The sequence below is a fragment of the Symphalangus syndactylus genome, chromosome X, assembly GCF_028878055.3.
Source record: "Symphalangus syndactylus isolate Jambi chromosome X, NHGRI_mSymSyn1-v2.1_pri, whole genome shotgun sequence".
Lineage (NCBI taxonomy): Eukaryota > Metazoa > Chordata > Mammalia > Primates > Hylobatidae > Symphalangus > Symphalangus syndactylus.
Window position 1 is genome coordinate 126,494,204 of NC_072447.2, and position 22,508 is coordinate 126,516,711.

Consider the following 22,508-nt stretch of genomic DNA (forward strand, 5'->3'; position numbering starts at 1 on the left):
ACCCCCAGACCAGCTCATTCCCACACCTCCCTCCTCCTTGGTCAGTGAGCCTGAGCGTCCTTTTCATTAACCTTTTAGTTACTACCTCTACGCACATACTTTTTCCTACGCCCTCCAAAGAAGTCAGCCCCATACTGCCCATCACTGCCCAGCACCGCCCACCCCATGCCCCCGCAAGCCGGCCTCAGCACTAGTTTAAGGGGAGGGACACGCCTCCCAAAGCTGCGGGGATGGGGGTGGGGGTTGCTCACTAGTCCTCGGATCTCTGCTGTAAAAGCGGAGCGGCAGAGACCGGGCATGCGCAGCATCTTCGGGCGCATTGTGATGGGAACTGCTTCTCTGAGTCTCTACAAAGACTCCGGAGTAAACACTAATGGCCCTCCTAAGACCCCCCTTCTTTAAGACAGACACACAAACACAGAGGCAATGCAGCTTTTTTTTTTAAAGGGTGGGAGGAGGTTGCGGCTTGAAAGGTTGATCCACGTTAGGAGTGGTGTATTTCTATTGATCCCATCCATCTCCTGTGTTGACAAACGCCAGCGCCTAGGCTTTGCAGTCCGGGGCTGCAGTTTGCAGTAGAGCTAAGCGGTGTGCGGCTTTAATTCCACGTCAGATCAACTTTGATCAATATCCCCCTACCGGCCCAATTGGAAGAGCCCAATTCACCGGCACTGAGCCTTTTCGCTCTTTCCTTCCCCCCCACTCCCCGCCTCTAGACCTACCATCTTTTGCGGGGGGGGGGGGGGGTGGGCGCGGGGAGAGTCTCAGATTGTCTTGATAATTTATTCTTTCGTTCTCTTTCTTTTGCTTCTCTATTTTTGTTTTTCAGTGTTTTGCTTGTTTTGTTCTGTTTTAGGTTTTTTATTCTCTCTCTCTCTCTCTCTCTCATAGGGAGAGAAATCGCTTTGGCAAACCCAGCTTGCAGCCAATGAACCCGCCTTCCAGATTGGTGTGAAGACAGAAGTGAGGTGGGGGGAACGGAGGGGGTGTGAGAGATCCTGGGAGAGAGAGGGAGCAAGAAAGGAAGAGAGAGCGAGCGAGAGAGAGCGAGCGAATAAGAGAGAGAGTAAGAGAGAGAGAGAGAAGAAGAGGAAGAAGAGGAGGCGGCGGCAGCGGAGGAGGAGGAGGACTAGTGTGGGGTGGAAAGGAAGAGTGAGCGAGAGCAAGTTAAGGGGAGGGGGTGTAAGAGCCAGCGAATTCTTTTTCTGTTTCTATTATTATTTTGACGACTCCTGAGTTGCGCCCATGCTCTTGTCAGCTTCGTTTTAGGCGTAGCATGGCCAGGCAGAAGAAAATGGGGCAAAGCGTGCTCCGGGCGGTCTTCTTTTTAGTCCTGGGGCTTTTGGGTCGTTCTCACGGAGGATTCCCCAACACCATCAGCATAGGTAAGCGCAAGCGAGCCAGCCGTCGGTCCAGGCTCTCCCTCACCCGAGCCCACTGCCCCGGCATGGCTTTCGCTGCGGTGGGTCCCTGTCCTGCGTGGCCTGGGAACTGGGACTGGGGCCGGGGACCGGGCAGAGATGGTGCGGGGCGGGGGGCGGGGCGGGGGGAATCTGAGCCTGGACGAGGTGGCTCATCTGAAGAGCCTCTGGGACAAGAGAGGGGTCTCCTGGGGCTAGTGGGGGTGAACTGCTAGGTTTTCCGAGCCGAGAGGAGCACCGGAGGCGAGCAGGAGGCTGGGATGCTGCAAGGGGGTGAAGAGTCGAGGCTTTTCGGCTCGCTGCTCTGGACTTTGCCATGGCGTGCGTGCAGCTCCTGGAAGTTGTCCCAGGGTGATGCCGACTGTCTGGCCGCGCCAGGGCGCATAACCCGGGCCCGGGGTGCTTAGTCCGTGGTCTCCGGCTGTCGGGAGACAGGCTGGTGCTGGGGGAGGTGGAGCCCCCTTTGGATCTCCCAGACCCAGGCAGCAGCAGGCGTTGGTGGTGGATGGGGTAGGAGGCGGGGGTGAGACAACGGGGTGAGACTAGGAGCTGAACGGGCAAGCGGCGAAGTCACGCAGACCACGAATTCATGAATTGCCGCTGTGTCTGTCTGGAGCCCGGCTCCTGGGCGCCTGGAGGGAGTTATCTTGGCTTCTGTCGTATTTACAAGTCTAGAAGTTAGAATTTTTGCCATTACTGAACCAACCCCCTGTATTGTCACGGGGGGAGGGTGGCTATGGGGAACGAGTTGGGGTAGCAGGGGGAACAATATTGTTTTTCTTCCCAACCTTTCCCTTCACACAAGGAAAAGACGACCAGCTGTGCGGATGGGCGGGGGGCGGAGGGGGGCGACTAGAAAAAAAAAAAGAAGGCTACCGCCTAAGAAAGAACCAAGTCTCACTCTTGGTTCCAGCGTCCTAACCCAAAACAGCCCCCTCTTCTCTTCTTCCTTCTCTGTAGCCTCTTCTTTTCAGTCTAGAAAAGCCAGGTTTCTCTTGGCCAAAATCTGAGTTCACAAGTCTTGAAAGACACACAGGTTGAATATCACTCCTCAATCCCACACCCCAGTATCATTGAGAGGTATCCGGTATCTATATTGTTCCCCAATTTCTAACTGGCCCTAGGGTGGGGGAACACAAGCCAAATCTCTGTTCCCTTTGCTTATAGGTGGACTTTTCATGAGAAACACAGTGCAGGAGCACAGCGCTTTCCGCTTTGCCGTGCAGTTATACAACACCAACCAGAACACCACCGAGAAGCCCTTCCATTTGAATTACCACGTAGATCACTTGGATTCCTCCAATAGTTTTTCTGTGACAAATGCTTGTAAGTAGATCTGCTTTTCCTCCCTTTGGGACGTTGGGGACCTCATTTGCATCTTTCTTGTGGCACTTAGGGTCTATGTATGTGCTGGGAGATGATTGCTTCAGTAGGTATTTTAGGGGCTCTAATCCATCCGGTTTCATGCTGCATAAATCAACTCCAAATGATACTGCTGAGGGGCTTAAGACAGTGGGAAAAACTCAAGACAGTGGGCAAAAGTCTGCTCCAAATACTGTTTGATGCAAAAGTTTCATTTTCCTCCCTGCTAACCTAGTGTGTTCCTTCTCCAACACTCTCTGTCTTTTTTTTTTTTTTAACTGGGGAAAAAAAAAGAAAGAAAAAAATAGCATGGTTGTTCAGAGAAATTTCTTCAGATGAGATTAAAAAAAGAAGCAGCAGCTTCTTGATTGAGTCAATTCAGGATGTACATCACTTGACTGTTAAAGCTAGTGCCTGGCTGTAGGAACAAGCTGAATTTGACAATTGCCTAATGTGTAGGAAGCAAATATGAGAAATTCTGCAAACAAGTGACCTTGAGGGGCAGAACAGGCTGGGTTCCCTGGCCTCTTTCTGTCCTCGAATATTACCTTACTTACTGAGAGAGCTCTGATAGGAACTGATAAGACCACAAACTGATTGCAAGCGATGAATGCCTAGCAAACTGAGGGGAGGGGAGAAAATGGTGATCAGGTGATGATTTAGAAAGCTAGTTCTGCCTTCCCTAGTGTTGTTCACCCCCATGATCCTTAAAGACAACACAGTTCTTAATTTAGAGCAAGGAGGGGGCAGGAGGAGAGGAGGCTTGGAGCAGGAAAACTGAATATGGAAAGAGAAGAAATTCATCAGGCCCAAAGCCGGTTCTGAAATCCTTAGTTGTACTGGGTGATTATTCCTCTGAAAAGGGGACATTTTGTAAAATACAACCAAAGGAACCTAAATGGCTAATAGCCTGTTGGACATATGGTTTTACTTGAATGGAATGTTTCATGAGAAAGACTGAGAATTCTTCATGTAAGCTTATTTCACTAAAAGTTTTCACAACAATGAGGCTGAATATGGTATAAAATATGCTTTGCTTTTATGGCTGATGTAGTTTGGAATTTGGGTTTTTTTTCCTTTCTCTTCCCAGGGAGAAATGATATTTATGTTTGGATGGGTGAAACTTTGTATATGACTTTCTTTAAATCCTTCTGCCTCAAAGGATACATGGTTTCCAGAAACCATTGAAAGGGTCTCTCTCCAAGGGCACAGGTTCCTTGGCCTTGAAGACTTGGGCCAAGGGGATGGGGGTAACATACTCTGCAAGAAATATGACAGTTGTCAGCTTTAAGAAAATTTTAGCTGAAGATACAGATCCTTATATGAACATGTTCTGAGATACTCCATATTTGACTTTCTTTGGCTTTCTGACATTGACAAAAATAGGAATTTATTAATTCCAGCTAAGTGTGAAAGTTACGAAATGTCTGTCTATACTTTGCTTCTTATTTTGGTAATCCCAGCCTGTCTCCACAGCATTTACAACACACATCTGACTCTTAATCCTGCAGCACTGTGATCTTGTCAAGAGGCTGAATCTCAAATGCAGCTTCCTAAATATCAATTAGAACAGATTTAAAACTAAATACATTAAACTACCAGGGTTTATTATCATTAATAACAAATAATATTTATTTCAACTCCCTTCAGTGTCTTTTCACTGATGAGAACTGGGATAAGTGAACCATTTGGTTTCTCAGAAATGATTGATTTCCAAGGTTTTTGGTCCTGTTCTTATGGTCAAACCAGATTGACACCCACCAGCCCTGGACTGTCAGAACCCCACTCAAGAAGCAATCAGAAATGATTCTTGCCATGTGAAAATCTCAGGTTTAGGAAAAGGCAATAAGTCATCCATATTGGTATTGAGTTGCCTTATTGCCTTACCTCTCAGGGCAATAGGAGAACAACCATGGGAAAGGAAAAGAAATTGATCAAAATCCCTCACCGTAAATTCATAGCATTTCCACTTACAAGGCTGGGTTGTGGCTAGGGGCTTGAGAGTTCGGGAGAAGGAGTGTGGCTCACTGGGCAACAAGAAAAAGAAAACGAAAACGTGACCTTGCCCTTAGTTATGTCAAATACACATGTATGCATGCACAGACATACGCAGGAAAAATAGCTAGAAACCAGTGTTGTGTATCCAGCTGCCTGTTGCTTTCTCTGAAGACAGAGGAGGAAAGCTGTCATCTTCTCTGGTCCCTGAAACAGTCATCTCTGAATGTCACAATCATTGAATGGGGGCCAGATCTCAAAGCTGTCTCCAGGCAGCTGCTGCCTGGTAGCTTAGTATGAGAAAGATGACTCGTCTAACCATAGTCTTGGAATGCAGAAACCAATTATTTCAAGGGACCAAAGAAGCCCTGGAGGTGTTTCTCATTTCTACCCCTGGCTTTGATTGTTCTTTTTCTTGTGGAAGCGGAGATCAAATATTTCCAACTGGCATGAAATTCTAGTTCAGTGCTGGAGCCTGACAGGTGACCCCCAGGTTCCACTCCTCCAAATGATCGCCCTGATTGTGCAAAGAGAAACCTCTGTATCCTCCAGCCTGTCCTTCCCTGGAGACCTAGGGAGAATTCCAGAAAACCACAGATGAGTCTCAATCTGGCCAACCACCTCTCCTATCTGGTTCAATATGGAATGGGCTGGCAAAAATTAAAGAAGCTTTCCCTTATTGCTATGCAGAATTCCTAGTTTCAACTTCCCTTAGCACTAGAATTGATCTCTTCTCATGATCTTTCCTGCACCCTCAATCCTGAGGCAGGCACACACTTTCTAGGGTGTAGGTGTGCCGGTAAACGAATATACAAAGAATAAACAAAGGGTAATTCCTTCAGGTATGTGTCCCTGTTCTCTGTTCTCCCTCCACATCACCCACTCCTACAACCTCTGACAATGTATTTGAAAGGTTTCCTTGTGATGAATCCCAGGCATCAGTTATTTAAAGACTCTTCTTCATCAGAAACCAATTTTTTTGCACAACCCCCAAGAGGTTTGCTTAAGACAGATGCCAACTTTATTCCATGTCTTACGAGGCCAATAAGAGCCACACTGGCTTTGAAAGGTGATTAATTTGGGATCTCAACTCAGAGATGGATTGAAGTTTATCTAAGAGACTCACCTGATTTGAAGCACATGTTCCCATTTCATGGGAATTAATAGTTTGCTGCCTTACTTTTCAACTTAGCTAGATAACCCCAGAACCAAGAATGGTGTGAATATTTTGGCTTCAGGATACATACATTCATAGACACACAATCAATATATATGAAAAGAGATGTATACACATGTAAGTTACATGTTTGTTCTTTAAAAAAGAGATTTGATGGTCCTAAGGCTTTCGGGGCAGGGGTATGGAAACACCAAGAGACTGATGTGTCCCATTGTGTGGCTTTGCTGTCCTGGTTCCTCAGGAAACATCACCGATTCCCTTGAAGTCCCCTCCTGTGTCTTGCTGCTGTGCACTTGTAGTGCACTCCACACTACACCGCCCCAGCCTCTGCAGTGTCAGCTCATTAGCACACAGATCTCATATTCCCTCTCCGCACTGTCATTGCAAAAATTGCTGTTGTACACCTTTACAGCCAACAAATGTGCTTGTGGATTACGCACTGTTTGCAAGAAGCAGGGAAAAGGCAAATGTAACCTTAAAGGTTATTCACCACGGAATTGTGCTCTAAACGCATTGGCTTAAATAAAAATCTGTTGATGAAGGCACAACGGTGATGGTGGGATTGAGAATAGGACTTAGGAGTGCAGGCTCTAATGGAGCCCCAGGTAAAATCCCTTTTGCTGGCTAAACGTAACCCATCAGATGCAAAATTTTATTCCATTAATTTTTTTCAAGCCATTTGAAATATACCTGCTGAGAACACACTCCTTTTATAACTAAGCGCATTTCACTACCAAATATACTTAGCTGAGACAGGTTTCTGTCTCTTGCCTACAGAGTCACAATCTAATTATCTAAGTATTCTAATTGCCAAAATCAATTTAACTATTTATGTCCATTTGGGAAGGAAATGTCTCCCTTGATCCCATTCTTTGCAATTTAGTGGGTTTTGTTTTGTCTTGGTTTGGCTTTGGTGTCTGTCCTTTCCATGTAAGATTTGGAAACCAGGTGAAGACTCCTGGGATCAAGATCAAGCCTCCTTCCCTTAAACAGATTTTGCCATACTACCCAACATTGACTGCTCTGGCTCCACTCCCTCCCTCACTCCCCCTCTCCCCTGCCTTTGTGCCTTTGCTGCTCTCCCTCTCTCCTCTGTCTGCTGGCCAGCCTTCAGTAAGCTCGCCGGCTTAGCTCACTTCTCAGCCCCTCTGGCTTAGCCCCCTGAAGCACGAAGAGGTTGCCTTAGTGGTGCCAGTCAAAAAATTAAGTCACCTTTTCACAGGGTTTATTACGGTTTTTAAAATTTATTTTTCATAGGGCGGGGGAGGGAAGAAGCTGATGCTGTTCATTTGGGCCATAAAAATAGATGGCAATCAGCAAGCTGTAAAGGTGAGCTTCCTGCAAAGTGTATTACCTCCCCTAGAAGGCAGCTTCCTATTGATCTACTAAATCGGGGGGAGAGTAGCAAGAAGGGTTTGAAGGAAAGGAATAAAGGGAATTATTTTGTTCTCCATCTACATTTACTGCAAAATGGGCCATGGTTTTTCTTCCTCTCTGCAATTTTAACTTTTTTTTCCCTAAAATGAAACTAGTTTTCCACATTTTCCTACTTCTGCCCCTACAGAGGTAATTTCCTTAATTCTGCATTTCCCTCCTTAGTCCCTAAGATTGAGTGATAATAGTGGAGGATCAATGAGCTTTTTGTTATGTTTTTGGCTCCTGATGTATTTTTAAATTTCATTGTTATGGGTAGTCAGAGGTGATTGGCTGGTTTCATTTTAACAGATTGAAAAATAAATGAAGCTCCTGAGGCATCGTTATTTGTCTTCCTTTGTGGTTAAGAGATTTGTCATTTTTATACAGTTGGTTTAAGGGTTAAATGATGGCATAGATTTTAAGAGAGGGCCAGAATTTTAGAAGATAGAGTTCCATAACTTTGGGGGAGACTAATAAACATGCTTATCCAGATGATTTCCCTGTCAACTTCTTAGATTGAGACTGCAAAATAAATTTGAAGGACCTTTCATAAAACCATCTATCTTCAATGAAGGTCAAGCAAATAATCTGTATACTTTACCTGCTCCATTAAAAAATCAAGTTTTGACTTTATTCCTTTGGCTTTGTTACTTTGGGTCTTATTAGATAAAATATCCACAGGAGGGTGCAATTAAAACCCCAGGTGGGGGTGATAGGTATTCTTCAGCAGCACTGTGGCAGTTGTGCAGACACAAAAGGAATTTCCTCCAGCTAGGGAGCTGCTCAGAAACTGTCTGGGCTCCAGATACAGAGCTACAGACAGCCTCAGCCTGTGCGTGGGATGAGCCTTGAGCTAAGGCAGCAGCCCCCAAAAAGGGTCGGTCCTTGCCAAAGGTTAACGTGGACAGAGATTGTCTTCCTCATATTTCTACCTCTTCTATTGCCATTATTTTCTTCTCTTGCTCTATCCGTCCAGCTCGTCTAACTCCCTTTTGCTGGTCTCTAACTGCCTACTCACTGACCAGCCCCTGATTCTGGCATCCCATCCACACTAAACTTACCTAGGGACTATTTTCTACCCTGGGCTTTTCCAGACCTAATTCCCAGAACTTCTCCTTCTCCACCAGAATATCTTTATTCTTGGTCCATCCTCCAAGGATGTAGAGTGCAGTAGGGCATGCACTCTATTTTGGGGGTGACAGCTTTATATCTACTATAGGTATATATTTCATATACATGAAAATGTCAGATAAATGGTAAAGGGTTAATATATGTAACAGGGGGAGTATTTGCTTCAAAACTAGGGACTATGGGAAACATACTGCCTCAATTTCAAGGAAAGATACTTAAATAGGAGTGTTTCTGGATATTACTCTCAGAGTGGCTGTTCACTCTACCCAAACTAAAGGTCAGCTGGCTTTGGTCATAGAGGACTTTTACAGGCCAAAGTACAAGTCTAACTGCACATAGTAGGTTGGGTGTAAGTACACCCGAGGCATAGGCAGGTTCAACTTCATGTTGAATCTAAAAGCCTTTGCGGGTAATTTCGGAAGCTGCAGGTTCAACTTCTTCATGTTGAATCTAAACGCCTTTGTGGGTGATTTGGGAAGCTGCTGAAGTTCACAGGTATTTATTTTATTAAAGAGGCTGGTGTGGAGTCTGAACCTGCCTATGTGGGCACTGTCAGGAGATGCACTGGCACAGAAGGAAGGTTATAGGAGAGGATAAGTGTGGGAGAGAAGCTATGTCTCCAGCTGTAAGTTTCCTTTCCCTGGGATGGTATGTGGAATGCCATGTTTAAGAGGTAACATCCCTCTCACAGTCACTAAATGGTGTCTCTGGAGGTATTTGGAAACGTAGTTAAGCAGTATCTCCTCCTCCCTCCATCCTTCCCTTACCTTGTCTCAAACATACACTCTGGCCTCCCTCCCAGTGGAAATAACCAGCATATTCTCTTCTGGATTTCCAGTTGCTCATTGGTCACAGAAGTGTTTACATCCCATGCTTTATCTGGACCTCCCTATTCCTCAATTCCCAACTGTCACTGGCTTCTTAAGCAATTATCCTCAATACAACCATCATTTGTCCTTATTTGGAGGGTGCAGGGGAGCAATGATAAGAATAAGGAGAGGAAACACAGCTGATAATGATCCCTCAACCCTATGAGGTACAATTCAGGGTAGAACAGCACTTCTTAATTTTTCATGTGCACACCAATCACCTAGGAATCTTGTTAAAACAAAGATTCTGATTCACTAGGTCTGTGATGGTGCCCAAGAATTTGCATTTTTAGCAAGCTCCCAGGTGATGCCAATGCTTCTGGTCCTGAAATCACACTTTGAGTAAGAAGAGCCCAGAGCAAGGAGACTATGATCACTAAAGGAAAAGGCTCTCGCAGACAAGCTCTTATCCATCTTTGTATCTTCTTGCCCTCCAAAGAAGGTTCTGCAAGAGACACATTTGGCTCTTTCTTACTCAAGTATGTATCTGTCACATTCCCAACAAGCCCGTGTCCATTTCAGCCAGGTCTGTAGGTGGCATTACTAGATATCTGATGATAGCATTTAGAGTTGTTTTATTGTAGGGATGTGGAGTGGGGACTGAAAGGCAGGTTCAGCGAGGAAGTAGCTCATGAGCCCGGGTGACACTGTCTTGGCTTCTTGCCATACCCCAAAGTGCCCCTTTTAGAAACAACCTGCCCAAGAGAGCGAAGGTTGGCATGCGGTTCCAACTGCCTTTCCACTTTGCTTCTCTGGGTCAAGGCATGCCAGAAGGAGGCATGTAACATCTGCTCCTCAGCTGTCTGACTTCCCTTAAGCAGGGTTAGAAACAAGAAGTACAACACAACCTGAATTCTATCTGGTTCCCTAAGAGACTGAAAAATTGACTCCATTTTCAAGGCCTGTGCCAGGCACTCATTGATGGGAGGGAAGGGAAATAATGTCACTTCCTAGCAGACCTGAGCCGAGAACTGCTCCAGGGAAGTCATTAAAAGCTTACCCAGTGTCATTTGAGGACCGCAAAATAGCAAAATTCCCCGGAAAAATTGCCCCCCAACAGTGTGCCATTAGTCTGAAATTCCACAAATTTGTTTATTTGTATTACTGCACTGAAAGCCTGTGCCAAAATGCAAGCGTGCTATCTGGAAGGGAATAAATTAAATCCTTATCAGTCATTAATATTTCAACCAGAATTCTCTGTTCAGATTACCACCTGTTACCTTGCAGGATCCTCAGAGGGGGCTTTCCAAGACAGGTAAATGACCCAGAACAAGATACCTGCCCAAGGAAGTGAGGCACCAAATGGATTGCAGGCATTTAGAGGGGCGCTGGTAGACTCTTGAGGATAAGGAAGATTCCCTCAAATACACTTCACCTATTTTTCAACATTTGACCTTCCCCATGGATAAATTCTGGTACTTTATTCACTAAGATGTTAGTTATCTTTAACTATTTTAGTTGCCTTTGACCGAAGTCATACCCTTCTGACGGTAGTGGGCCTGCTGCCTGTTCTGTGTGTGGTGTTTGCTGTGATAGGTGATTTCAGCTTCAGGATTTTCCACAGTTACTGTGGAAAATTTTCAGAGGTAAAATCAGTTTGTGATGAGGTATGGTGAGAACTTAAGCTTTTAAAAATTGTTGTGATCAAAAATAATTCCCTCTCAATTATCCATGATTGGCTGATCTACCTTGCCAATTACTCATTGCAACCAGGGCCTTCATCTTTGTAGCTCCCCAGAAAGGGGTCAAGCCACAGGCAATAAATGAGATGGGAAGGGATCAGGACGCAGCTCACAGAGGGGTAAGTGTATGGGTGTGCGTACAGGTCTTTGTGTAGGTGAACACCCTTGCACAGTTAAGATTAGTAAGGCCATTAATGTCCAAAGTCAGTCAGAACCTGTTAAACATTCTCAAATATCCTGGTACCTCATTGCAGTTTCCAAAGCTCCTCATTCATTAAACAGTGTTTCTTGAATTGGGCCACTTGCTTTAGAATCACCAGAGATGCTTGTTAAATATTAATTCCTGGGTCATACCCTAGATGTATTGAATCAGAAACTATCAAGATAAGCATTTTACGAAGGTCTATGGGCGATACTAATGCATACTCAGTTTAGGAATCACAGGTTTAAAAAGCCCCAGTACTACAGAGATATACAGATTCAGATTGAATATTTATTGAATACCCACTGAGCACCAGGTATTATGCCAGGCACTTTCACATATGTTACTTCTCTATGTAACTGAGGTGCTATTGGCCTATGCAAGCATTAGAGAGTTTGGATTTCAGGCTGGAAATCTAAGACTTGGAAGAGCTAAGAGACTAGCCTCAAGTCACAGTCTCTGAGGGAAATAAAACAGAATGTTCTTTGAGATGGCAAGTAGAGACAAAGGAATTATTTTCATTTTGACAATGCTTCTTCCTTTCTTTGCTTATTAGCTAATGATTCGTCCTCAGACATGCTCTGAACTAGACGTCATGGCAAATGCCAACCCACTTATTAAAAATAAATGTATTGCAATCAGTTCATATAGCAATCACTGTGCCTTCCTCCCCATCCTTGCTATCAACAAATTTAAAACCAGAGCTAAAATAATAACAACTACCATTTATTAAACCCGTACCACATGGAAGGCACTGTGCTAAGCATTTTACATGCCTTATCTCATGGAATCATCACAACATTGCCACAAGCAAGGAACTCTCATCCCCATTTTCCAAAAGAGGAATCATAGGTGGTTCAAAATGTGTAAGCAACTAGCTCAAGGTCACACAACCAGCTAAGTAGTGGAGCCAGGATTTGACCTGAGATCTTCTTGTCTCTAGAGCCTGAATCAATTTCAACTTGGCTTGAAATTTCAAATGCATATAGGGGCTATGCAGACCACATAAAAGTGGTAGGTAATTGAACCAGGTGTGTTATAATAGGGAGTGGTGGGGCCTATGGCAATCCAGAGAGTCCATGCTTCTGCCTGAAGATGTTCAAATTCAATTTTCTTAAACCACTATGGGACAAACAAAACGCCTGCAACAGGACCTAGAGGGACTGGGAGTGGAAAGTACACGTTTCTGACCTCTGCACTATACTATACACCTCCTTTTAGCAGCTAGGTTACTGGTTGAGGGAAGCTCTATTAACTGGTAGTTATAACTACTGAGAACGGCAGAGAGAAAAGCTCTTCTCAGTAAAAACTCTATTTTGACTTTCTTCTTATAGTGTGCCATCAAAGTACCTCAATATGGTAGAATTTTTTCTCCTTTGTGGAAATACTTGTGGTCCCATGTACATACACTCTATATCTAGTAGCTTTTCATGACTGAGTGCCAGCTTGACTCTAACTAACTTTCCCCCAGGCAATGCGGAGGCCCTCAGCAAGGTCAGAATGCTGGCACAAGGTCATTAATAAGGGCTCAGCAGATCAGAAGAGGTACATCACTATTGGCGGGGGGAGGCTGTGCTCTGGGACAACTTCTTAGGTTCTAGAACATGCAAACCCCAGGCCCACAACTGGGAGGCCACTGGGTCAAGTAAGGCTATGTCAACAGTCACCTAAGGTAGGAACTTCCCATATACTCTGAGAAAGAGGCTCACCAACTTTAGACCAGGGTCTAAAATAGAGATTTAATAGTTGTCTGGAGTTGTAAACTAACCTAACCCAATCTGGTCATTCACAATCATTAGGTACTCTTTGTTGGATATTAATAGCCTGCCATAGTTAAAGTGAGGCTATAGATCTTCTCCCCATTAACATCACTACCAGCTATAACAGCAAGACTCAGACAATATTCTACTTCCCATTAAAATAATAGCAAATAGACAAAAAATAATTCGATATCCAGTTCTGTAGACCCAGTCAAATTCAGCTCCCTTTGCTTCTAGGTGCTACAACAGCACCTTGCACGAAGGTTTACTCGAGGCACACAAGACAACATTCTATTAGCAGGATTCAGCTAACCAAAAATCCCCATCAGTGGCTGTCCACAGGACAATTTACAGATTGAACCTACAGTACCATTTTTTCTAAGGGATAATATTATAGAGCTTATTAGATGCTTATATTTTCTTTATGCTAATTTTGGAACTCCTCTATCATATTTCTAGCCAATCTACATATGTTGTACACTATTAATTTCACCAATGAGAAGTTTAATGTTAATTAACAAAGCCTCTGGTGCTCATTGGAGATAAACTCCTGAGGTGATTGTTACAATCACTTCTTGATTAGAATTCTTTAAATGCTAAATTACTATTCCTGGTCTATGTATTTCCAAATGAGGGTAACTGACCACCCCTACAGTATAGATTAAGACTAACTGACCCATATATACACCACACAATTTATGTTGAAGTCTTATGAAATAAACTATAAGTAACAGCACATTTGAGATATCATGTTTCTTATGGCATTGGAAAACAGTAAAAGTTGTAAGAGCAATAGGAAGGTGGTGGAATGAACAACGGGACAGAAATTAGGAGATCTGGGTTCCAGTCTCAGCTCTGATATCCACTGCCTGGATGACCTTGGATAAATCACACCTATCTCTGGCTCTAGTTTTTATCATTTGTAAACTAGGGAGGTTCTTCTGGATGATGTTTGTGACTTCTATCTTTGACATTCTATTGGCTGGGCATGGCAGCTCAGGCCTGTAATCCCAGCACTTTGGGAGATCAAGGCCAGAGATCACCTGAGGTAAGGAGTTCGAGATCAGCCTGGCCAACATGGTGAAACCCCATGTCTACTAAAAATACAAAAATTAGCCAGGTGTGGTGGTGTGTGCCTGTAGTCCCAGCTACTCAGGAGTCTGAGGCAGGAGAATCGCTTGAACCCAGGAGATGGAGGTTGCAGTGAGCTGAGATCGTGTCACTGCACTCCAGACTGGGACAGAGCGAGACTCTATCTCAAAACAAACAAACAAAAACAACAACAACAACAAAGACATTCGGTCATTAACTCTTGTCCAATTCTTACCATCTCATTTTATTTCTTTTTTTTTTTTTAATTTTTTTTTTTTATTTTTTGAGATGGAGTCTCGCTCTGTTGCCCAGGCTGGAGTGCAGTGGCGCAATCTCGGCTCACTGCAAGCTCCGCCTCCCGGGTTCACGCCATTCTCCTGCCTCAGCCTCTCCGAGTAGCTGGGACTACAGGCGCCCGCCACTACACCCGGCTAATTTTTTTGTATTTTTAGTAGAGACGGGGTTTCACCATGGTCTCGATCTCCTGACCTCGTGATCCGCCTGCCTCGGCCTCCCAAAGTGCTGGGATTACAAGCGTGAGCCACCGCGCCCAGCTTATCTCATTTCATTTCTTACTGAGAAAAGGCCATCCAAAATGAAGCTCCTCAAATTCTATATCTAGAAATTCCTCTTCGTATTCATCTACTCTCTGCCTTTATGAGAGCCTGTGATAAAAATATTGAATCCTTGAAATCAGTGGTTAGTGTTTCAGCCAGTTGTGGCTTATCCTTGCACATCCCAACTCTTCCACTTACTAGCTGTGAGACCTTGGGCAAGTTACTTAACTTCATTGTGCCACAGATTCCCCAGTTATAAAGTGGTGATAATAATAGTTCTTACCTCATAGGATTGTTGAGAGTTTTAAATAAAATAATTCACAAATGCATGTAAACACTTAGAGTAGTGCCAGGGCCATCAGTGAGCTTTCTTCGTGAGCCCTGGAGTCAAGAGCCCAAGAGATGCCCTCCATACTGTTCATTCTCCTCTGCAGCAGGAACTGCCCTGGCACACAAATGGCACATACCTATTTCTTTGTTCTTTTCTACTTCCTAGTGACCACTTAGCAGTTGATAATCCTTTTAGCCGCTTGCCATTCATATGATGAAAGCTCAACAGAGATTCACTTCCGGAACATCTCTGAGTCTAGGCAATTCTTCCACTAAATATCACAGCCTCTTACAAGCATTCAGTGTACTTTGTGCAAAACCTACTAAATGCATTCTAATCTTGGCTCTCTTACTAGCCATATGACCGTGAGCAAATTACAGAACCTCTGTGAGCCTCAGTTCCATCATCTGTTTAATGAGAATAAATATAATAGTAACTATCTTATAAAGTTGTTGTGAAGATTGGGATCATCCACGTAAAATATTGACCATAATGTCTAACATATGTGTTCAATATATTAACACAGAGTAGCGAAGTGGTTGGTAAGGAATAGAATTAGTCAGAACCAAACTGTGCAAGATATTCTTAACTATCCCCAAAGCCCTTCAAACTAACCTGTATGCCCTGTGAATTTGTAGCTGAAAAGAAGCTGGATGAGATCACCTTTGAATACCCACAATGCTGCCTTGGGCATAAGAGGTTTGCTTGGGGACAAAAAAAAGTGGAGAAAGAAAGAATTTGCTTGATACCTCAAAAAAGCCAGGGCACACATACCACTAAGCCTAATCATGCCACCATTAAGTGGAATTGTCCAGAAGGGCATGATCCCTTCTGATATCTTTTTTCTCTAAACTGGATATGATTTGGGTAAAGCAGCATGGATAGTAATATGATAACCTTAGCACTTGCTGGCTCAAAGGAAAGAATAATCTTTCTTCAAATGTGACCTCTATTTTAATGCGTTTAAAGTGGGAGAGTGGAAGAGTGGATCCCAGATCCTGGATCCTGACCCTGCACTCAGACTAGGAAAAATGTAGTTCCAACTGGGCTCTCCCAGCCATGAGTTTTCTGAGTTTTTTAATTAAGGCTGATGTGTGAGTGGAAGTTAAGAACGTATTCGTTTGAGTGGATGGATTTTTTTCTTTTGATGTTGCTTGCCTAAGTCAGATTGAAAATAGCAAAGGAAGGAGATATGGAAAAGATTAAAAGAGAAATTTTGCTAATGTGATTTTCCAGCATTTTAGTCTCTATTCTCTCCAGAGCAAAGGTTAACTAGCTGATTCCATAAGCATAGATTCATGAGAAAGGATCCTGCTAAGGACCACCAGGCTTTTTAGTCTTTTAAATTTTTTTTTTTTTTTGCTCCCCTCTCTTCTTCTGTATTCTGTATCTAACAGCATGCTGTATCCAGCAGGCCAAAACCTGGGTTATGACCAAAGGCAATTTTTAGCCACTTCATATCCCAGTGTACCCATAATCCATGAGTATCATCTCCTCTTCTCATTTCCTATTCAAGCCTATTCCTATATTTTCATGTGGAATCACCGATCTTTTTTTCAGATGAAGAAACTGAAGAGGAGGAACAGAGATGCTCAGTGACTAGCCCAAGGTCACACAGCTAATTGATAACTGAGCTGAGGTTGTAATGCAGGTTTTCCAACTTTTGGCACTTCCCTAAGATGTCTTCCCAACATAATCCTTATTCTCTTAGCTTTCACTGCTGCACAATGACATATATAAAAATGACAACACTGTCAGTTTTAAATAGGTGGCAGAGAGGAAGAATAAATCCACAGCAAGTTAATTAGAAATACAGTAAAACATGAGTTTCAAGGGCCACAATTAATCGTATCTACTATTTAGTGCCTCCAATATTAACCTGTCATAATTTACCACCCTCTGATCTATAGTCAAAAATGAGCAAAACAAAGTCTTGAAGTCCTATTACAGATCATAGACCACTGGAGCTGGATCAAGTCGTTTTAGTCTAATTACCTCATTTTGTGGATGAACAAAATAAGAACAAGAAAGGAAAAGGGATTTGCCAAAGGTGATGCAGCTCCCTAGTAGCAGAAGTTGAGCATCTAGACTAACAGATTCTCAGAGTGGGGTCTTTTCCACCATGTTTTGCAGACTTATAAGCAGAAAACTGTACTAAAGTAACACCACAGATTTATTACTTTACTACCTTCTGTTATCTCTTTTTCTCTAATTGTCTAATAAGAAAATTGTCTAATTCTCTTATTCTCTAGTAAGTCATATTACCCCTACCTGATTTTTTTAATGTGGAAACACTTTTATTATTATAGAATTTAAAGTGTAAAATTAATTTCTGCTCATTGTCAACAAACAAAAAACTTCAAAAATATAGAGAAGAAAAATTACCCAGGTAAATTAAAAATCACCCAAAATTAAGTTTTAACATGTGTTCAGATTTCTATCCTGTCTTTTTACTTTATATTATATTGGAAGCATTTGTCCAGACTCTTTAAGTTTTCTTTAAAATTTTGATTTTTAATATTTGTGTTACTGTATCACAGTTATTTTATGACACATATGTACATATAAAACCATTATCTTATGTACATATATTTATATATCTTATATAGATACATATGAGTCCTATTATATATATAAGCCCATATATATATATATATATATACACACGCACACATACACACACACACACACACACACACACACACATGCAACCATTATACAACTTTATGCATTGAGGTGGATTCCCAATTCACTAAGGCTTACAATTATACCTCAACTTCCTCTAATACCTACATTCTATCACAGATCTGAACACACAGTAAATATGTAATAAATATTTGCTGACTTTTAGTTGTTCTGGTTTTTTTTGGGATGATCATTATTCCTCCACCGGGTAGGGCAACCAAAGTGAGAACTTGACTTTCCATCCTCTTTAAAGCACATGTTATATAACTCAACAGGCAGTATAGCAATGGTGGTTATGATCAGAAGTCAGACTCTCTGAGTTCAAATCCTGGATCTATCTCTTTCTTGTTGTATAGCCTTGGGTGAGGAGCTTAACCCCTCTCCTCTAAACCTCAGTTTTTCTTTCTGACAAACGGGAGAAATATTAGTATCCACTGTGGTAAAAATTAAAAGATAAAATATGTGGAAAGTGAACACTCAACAAAGATTAGTTGCCATTATTATTACATTTGCCAAAGGGAAATAAAGCACCAGATTTGGAGTCAAAAAACTTGAGTTCTTGTTCCATCTCTGCTATTATCTAGCCCTATGTCCTTGCATGAGTTATTTTAGTAGTCCGTGTCTCAGTTTCTTCATCTACAAAATGGAGATAGCAATGCTTGAGCTCTATAGCTTATAGGGATGTTATGAAGATCAAATGAGAGAATAAATGTGGAAGTCCTTTGGAAACTATGAAGTAAAGTATAACTGTTAAGTATATAAAGGTAGATGTAACATGATTGTTGTATGGTAGGACTGGAGATGCAGAGGGTGCAGGAGACTAGGCTGAATACAGTGAGCCTGGGAAGATATTTTTAAAATAAAATTGCTTGTATGGGAAATATAGACTGTTATAGACAGAAGGGACCTTAGAGATCATCTAGTCTGTCATCTTAATGTTATATTTAAGAAAAAAGATTCAAAGAGGAGAGAGCTCAAAGTCACAAAGCCAGTCACAGAAATGAACTTAGAATTCATGTCTCTTGATTTCCCAAACACATTCCTAAAGCAATCACTGCAGATCCTTATTTGTTGACCTTCATCAAAAAAAAAAATGTAGTAAAGAAAAGAATACAGTTATCTGTGGCATCCATGTTGGTAGTAACTGATTATTTGGGGTTTTATCACAAGGATAAGCCACATATAACATAGCTTTATTGTATTTTTACCAACTTTATTCCAGGTGAGGGAAAGTAAAGGTGCAGGAAAGTGATGGGTGGGGGGAGGATTCAGTCAGGGCGAATGACCTCAGACTTGGCCAGATTCCCAAGAGATTGCTGTCATCCCCGGCAATGACCACTGTAGCACATGGTCTTTCTTTGATTGTTAATATTTACCTTTGCAGTCAGTCCTCAGTTATGTGTTTTTGGAAAACTTGGTATAGTAGATGAAATTATCAGTTGCTTAAAAATGCAATTGCCAGTTGTCTGATTCAAGTAAATTGATTACAGTCAGAGGACTATTCATTTTATGCTGGCATGCATACAGCCCACGTCAGGCAAGGGCTGCATCCCCGATGGCAGCTCAGATATCACTGCATTTCCTGAATTATATCCCGTCAGGTACTCAGTAAATATATGTGTTGGATACTTTCATCTTTACATTTTTTTGGCTGAGATGAGAGCACATAAACATTTCCATCTGACAACCCTTTCAACTTCAACAGCACAGAAGGTTATTTTTAAAAGAAACAAGAAAGGAGTTTTTCAATAGCAAGCTCCAAAGGTGACTAAAAATGCCTTCCAACAAGGCAGACCATTAAGAAATGTAGAGTGAAATGTGTTAATACAATAAACTCAAACGTGGTCTCACTAGTCTTAGCTCCCCAGAATTTTGGCTGCCTTCCCCAGCTGCCACTGTGGCCTGGACAGTATACATCAAGGTTCATCCTCTTCCCTCAATCTTGAAGTGCCCCCTTTCCACCCTTCCACTGAAAGAGACCTATGGCCAGAAGCAGCTTGCCCTCACCTTGTCACACCCACAGGTCCTGCTGAAAGGGACTACCTGCCTTGGCCAGGAAGCATCAGGGAAAACAATTGGACAGCTCTGCCATGCTGCAAAGATCATGGGCTGCTGCACCTAAAATGTTCATCAGGTGGGGCCCGCCAAAATTGGGCCTCTTGTATCTGGGGTAAGTGCCCATAGTTTGAAATCAGCAAGGTGGAAGGAAAGGGGAAAGAATCTTGTTCACCAATTCCTGTTATGCTGCAAAAAAGATCTCCCCACTCTGGAAGCTTGAAAGGAACAAATTCCGGGCAAGTCAAAGTCAAGCCTACTTTACACAGTGGGAAGGAAACATATGGAACCCCTTAGCCCAGAGTTGGTGCCAGCTGAAAATATAAATACTGTCAGATAAGGTTCAATACATTTATGACTGTTAAGGCAATGATAGGTTATTAAAGGAAACGAGGCTGTTTGGGGACATGTTAAATCTCTGAGCTCAAAATTAGTGAGGACAAGCAGATCCTCTGACAGCCTCATTGAATGAGTCCTGAAGATATACATGGTCTCAAAACTGTGATTGTGTTCTCCAATTAAGCTAGGAAAAAATAAAGATGTGGTATTTAGGGCTGCTTGGCTCAAACTGAGATGCTAAAATCTCTGGTTTGCTCAGAGTTAAATTCTTCAATACATATAAGGGAAGCAATGCATTATGGAAGAAAAAAACCCTAGTGTCCTCCCTTTGCCCTGCTGCTACTAACTAGCTATAAGACTGCCCCCTCTTTAGGCCTCACCTTTTCCCATTTGTAAAATAAGGGAATTAGAGTAGGTGATTTCCAAGGTCCTTTCTAGCTTCAACTATGTTTAATTCAAATGATATCACGGGGTTCCCTTGAAGGGTTTGGAGCGGGGGAGATCCTGTGTCTTTCCTTGCCCTCTCTTGCTCAGGAGCTCAGTCTTCAAGATGTTCGAAAGATGCCCCTGATTCTACCAAGACTTGACTCCTTCAAGTCTGGCCTCCACAGCAGACATCCAAGCTCTGAAATTTATATCTCATGGCCTATTCCCTCACTCCTCAAGCTCCCAATTGCCTTGTAAAGAGGTAGAACTGGTTAGATACAGGGGTTTGTTTTGTTCAGTGCAATAGCAAGGTTGGAGAAAGTTTGGGCTCCAATATTAGAGGCAGCATTGTATGGGCTTTAAAGCTAGAGCTAGCCTGGATTAGAATTCTCGTTCTGCCACTTCTGTGCTCATCTATAGAACTTATTTCATCTATAGAATTACAGTGATAATACTGTCATCCCTCTAGGGTGATTGTCAGGATTAAATGACAGAATTCATATCAAATCCTTAGCATAATGCCTGCCATAAAGTAAATGCTGCCACTAGTGGGCGTCTTTTTCTGTTCTCCACTAAATAGATGTTGAGTTAAAAATTAAAACCAATAAATCAATAAATATTGAGCTAATAATCAAGGCTCAGCTTTTAAGTTGTGGCAAATTATTTGGAGTCTCAGGGCCCCCATGTTTTGATAACTATAATGGCATATTTGCAATTTATCAGGGGCATTCTGGAAACTGCACAAGCCAATGAGAGAACTAATTCTGGTGGGTGGCATTTAATTTTGCAGTAACCCTGCAAATCACACTACTTAGACGAGTGCTACTTTGACCACCTCATGGAACCAGTGCAGCCTGTGGGGATCCTGCAGGGAGGCTGACAGAAAGGGAAGTTCCAAAAGGTGACGCCTTGATGTGGCTCATCCATTCATAGTGCTGAACAATATTTTACCTTTCCTGTTCAAGGTGTTACAGGTGAACTGTAAGATAAGAACAAGATCACAAGTCAGCACTACCTCCTCCCTTCTTGAGTTCTCAACTGAGTGAGCATCATGGAGGGAGAGCAAAGAAAGAAGTTCAGCCTGGGTGTATGAAGCTGTAAAGTTGCAGGTTGAACCCAAACCCATTTTAGAGACAGGAGAAACTACCCTCTGGAGATAAAATAAAAAGATGAAGCTGAGATGGGACAGGATCAAAGTTGATGAAATATCAAGAGAGGTTAATAAAGGAACATTAATTTATTCCTCAAATCCTGTGTTCAGTTGTGTGGGTGTATTTTTGGGAGTTGAGGAGAAAATGGAAATAGATATCATAAAGAATTAACTTTTCTTAATGCACTTCCAGTTGATTATTATTATGAATGTCAACTTTGACCTGGAAATCCCATAGCTCATCTTACACAGGTTACCTAAAGATAATTTCTCTTCTTAGGCTTTTCTGAGTAAGAAGCCCTCAATCTTTGGTGGAAAAACCTCAGTAATTAATTGGAAACATGCATCAACATAAAATGGCTTAAGAGTTTAGTGGCTCAGGTAAGGAAGTCAAGAGACGGAGATGATCCCTAAAGGTGTGTAGCAGGTCCAGTGTAAGGGAGGGTGAGAGAGATGGTGATTTGCAGTGGTTGGTGGCACTTTACTGGGAGCATCTGGTAGAAAATCTAATACATAATAAGATAGGTCAGGCTGATAGTATTACTATACCCATTTTACAGTTTAAAGAAACAGGCTCAAAGGAGTTAAAGTGTTTTTCCCAGTAAGTGGCTGGGGTGAGACTCAAACCTTAGTCTACTCTTATGCTCCTTCCATGCAAAATGCTGTCTCCATTTAACTAGCATTATAAGGGAATGAGTGGTTCTAAGCTAATTTTCCAGATATTTGAAGCACATGTCTTTCAGCAGTGCAAGTGCTATTTTTATTTTAACCATTTTTGAAGAAAAAACTTTCTACAATGCATCAAACACCTCCACACCTTATTATGCAGAAGATACAGATTACTGTGCTTTTAATTTT

At 42.5% G+C, this 22,508-nt stretch overlaps 1 protein-coding gene across 4 annotated transcripts in view; it reads left to right on the plus strand.

Annotated features, from left to right (window-relative positions):
• The first annotated feature begins 342 nt into the window (after positions 1-342).
• GRIA3 (glutamate ionotropic receptor AMPA type subunit 3) overlaps positions 343-22,508 on the plus strand; it is a 311,313-nt gene continuing 289,147 nt past the window's right edge. The window contains exons 1-4 of one of the 4 annotated variants that reach the window (XM_063634906.1): positions 343-423; positions 892-949; positions 1,259-1,385; positions 2,589-2,747. In XM_063634906.1, the coding sequence (XP_063490976.1) occupies positions 374-423; positions 892-949; positions 1,259-1,385; positions 2,589-2,747 (394 nt within the window). In that variant the 5' untranslated portion in view covers positions 343-373. Of the gene's footprint in view, positions 424-755; positions 1,386-2,588; positions 2,748-22,508 lie in introns of those variants that run through there. The other 3 variants (XM_055269444.2, XM_055269445.2, XM_063634907.1) reach the window with 3 other exon arrangements.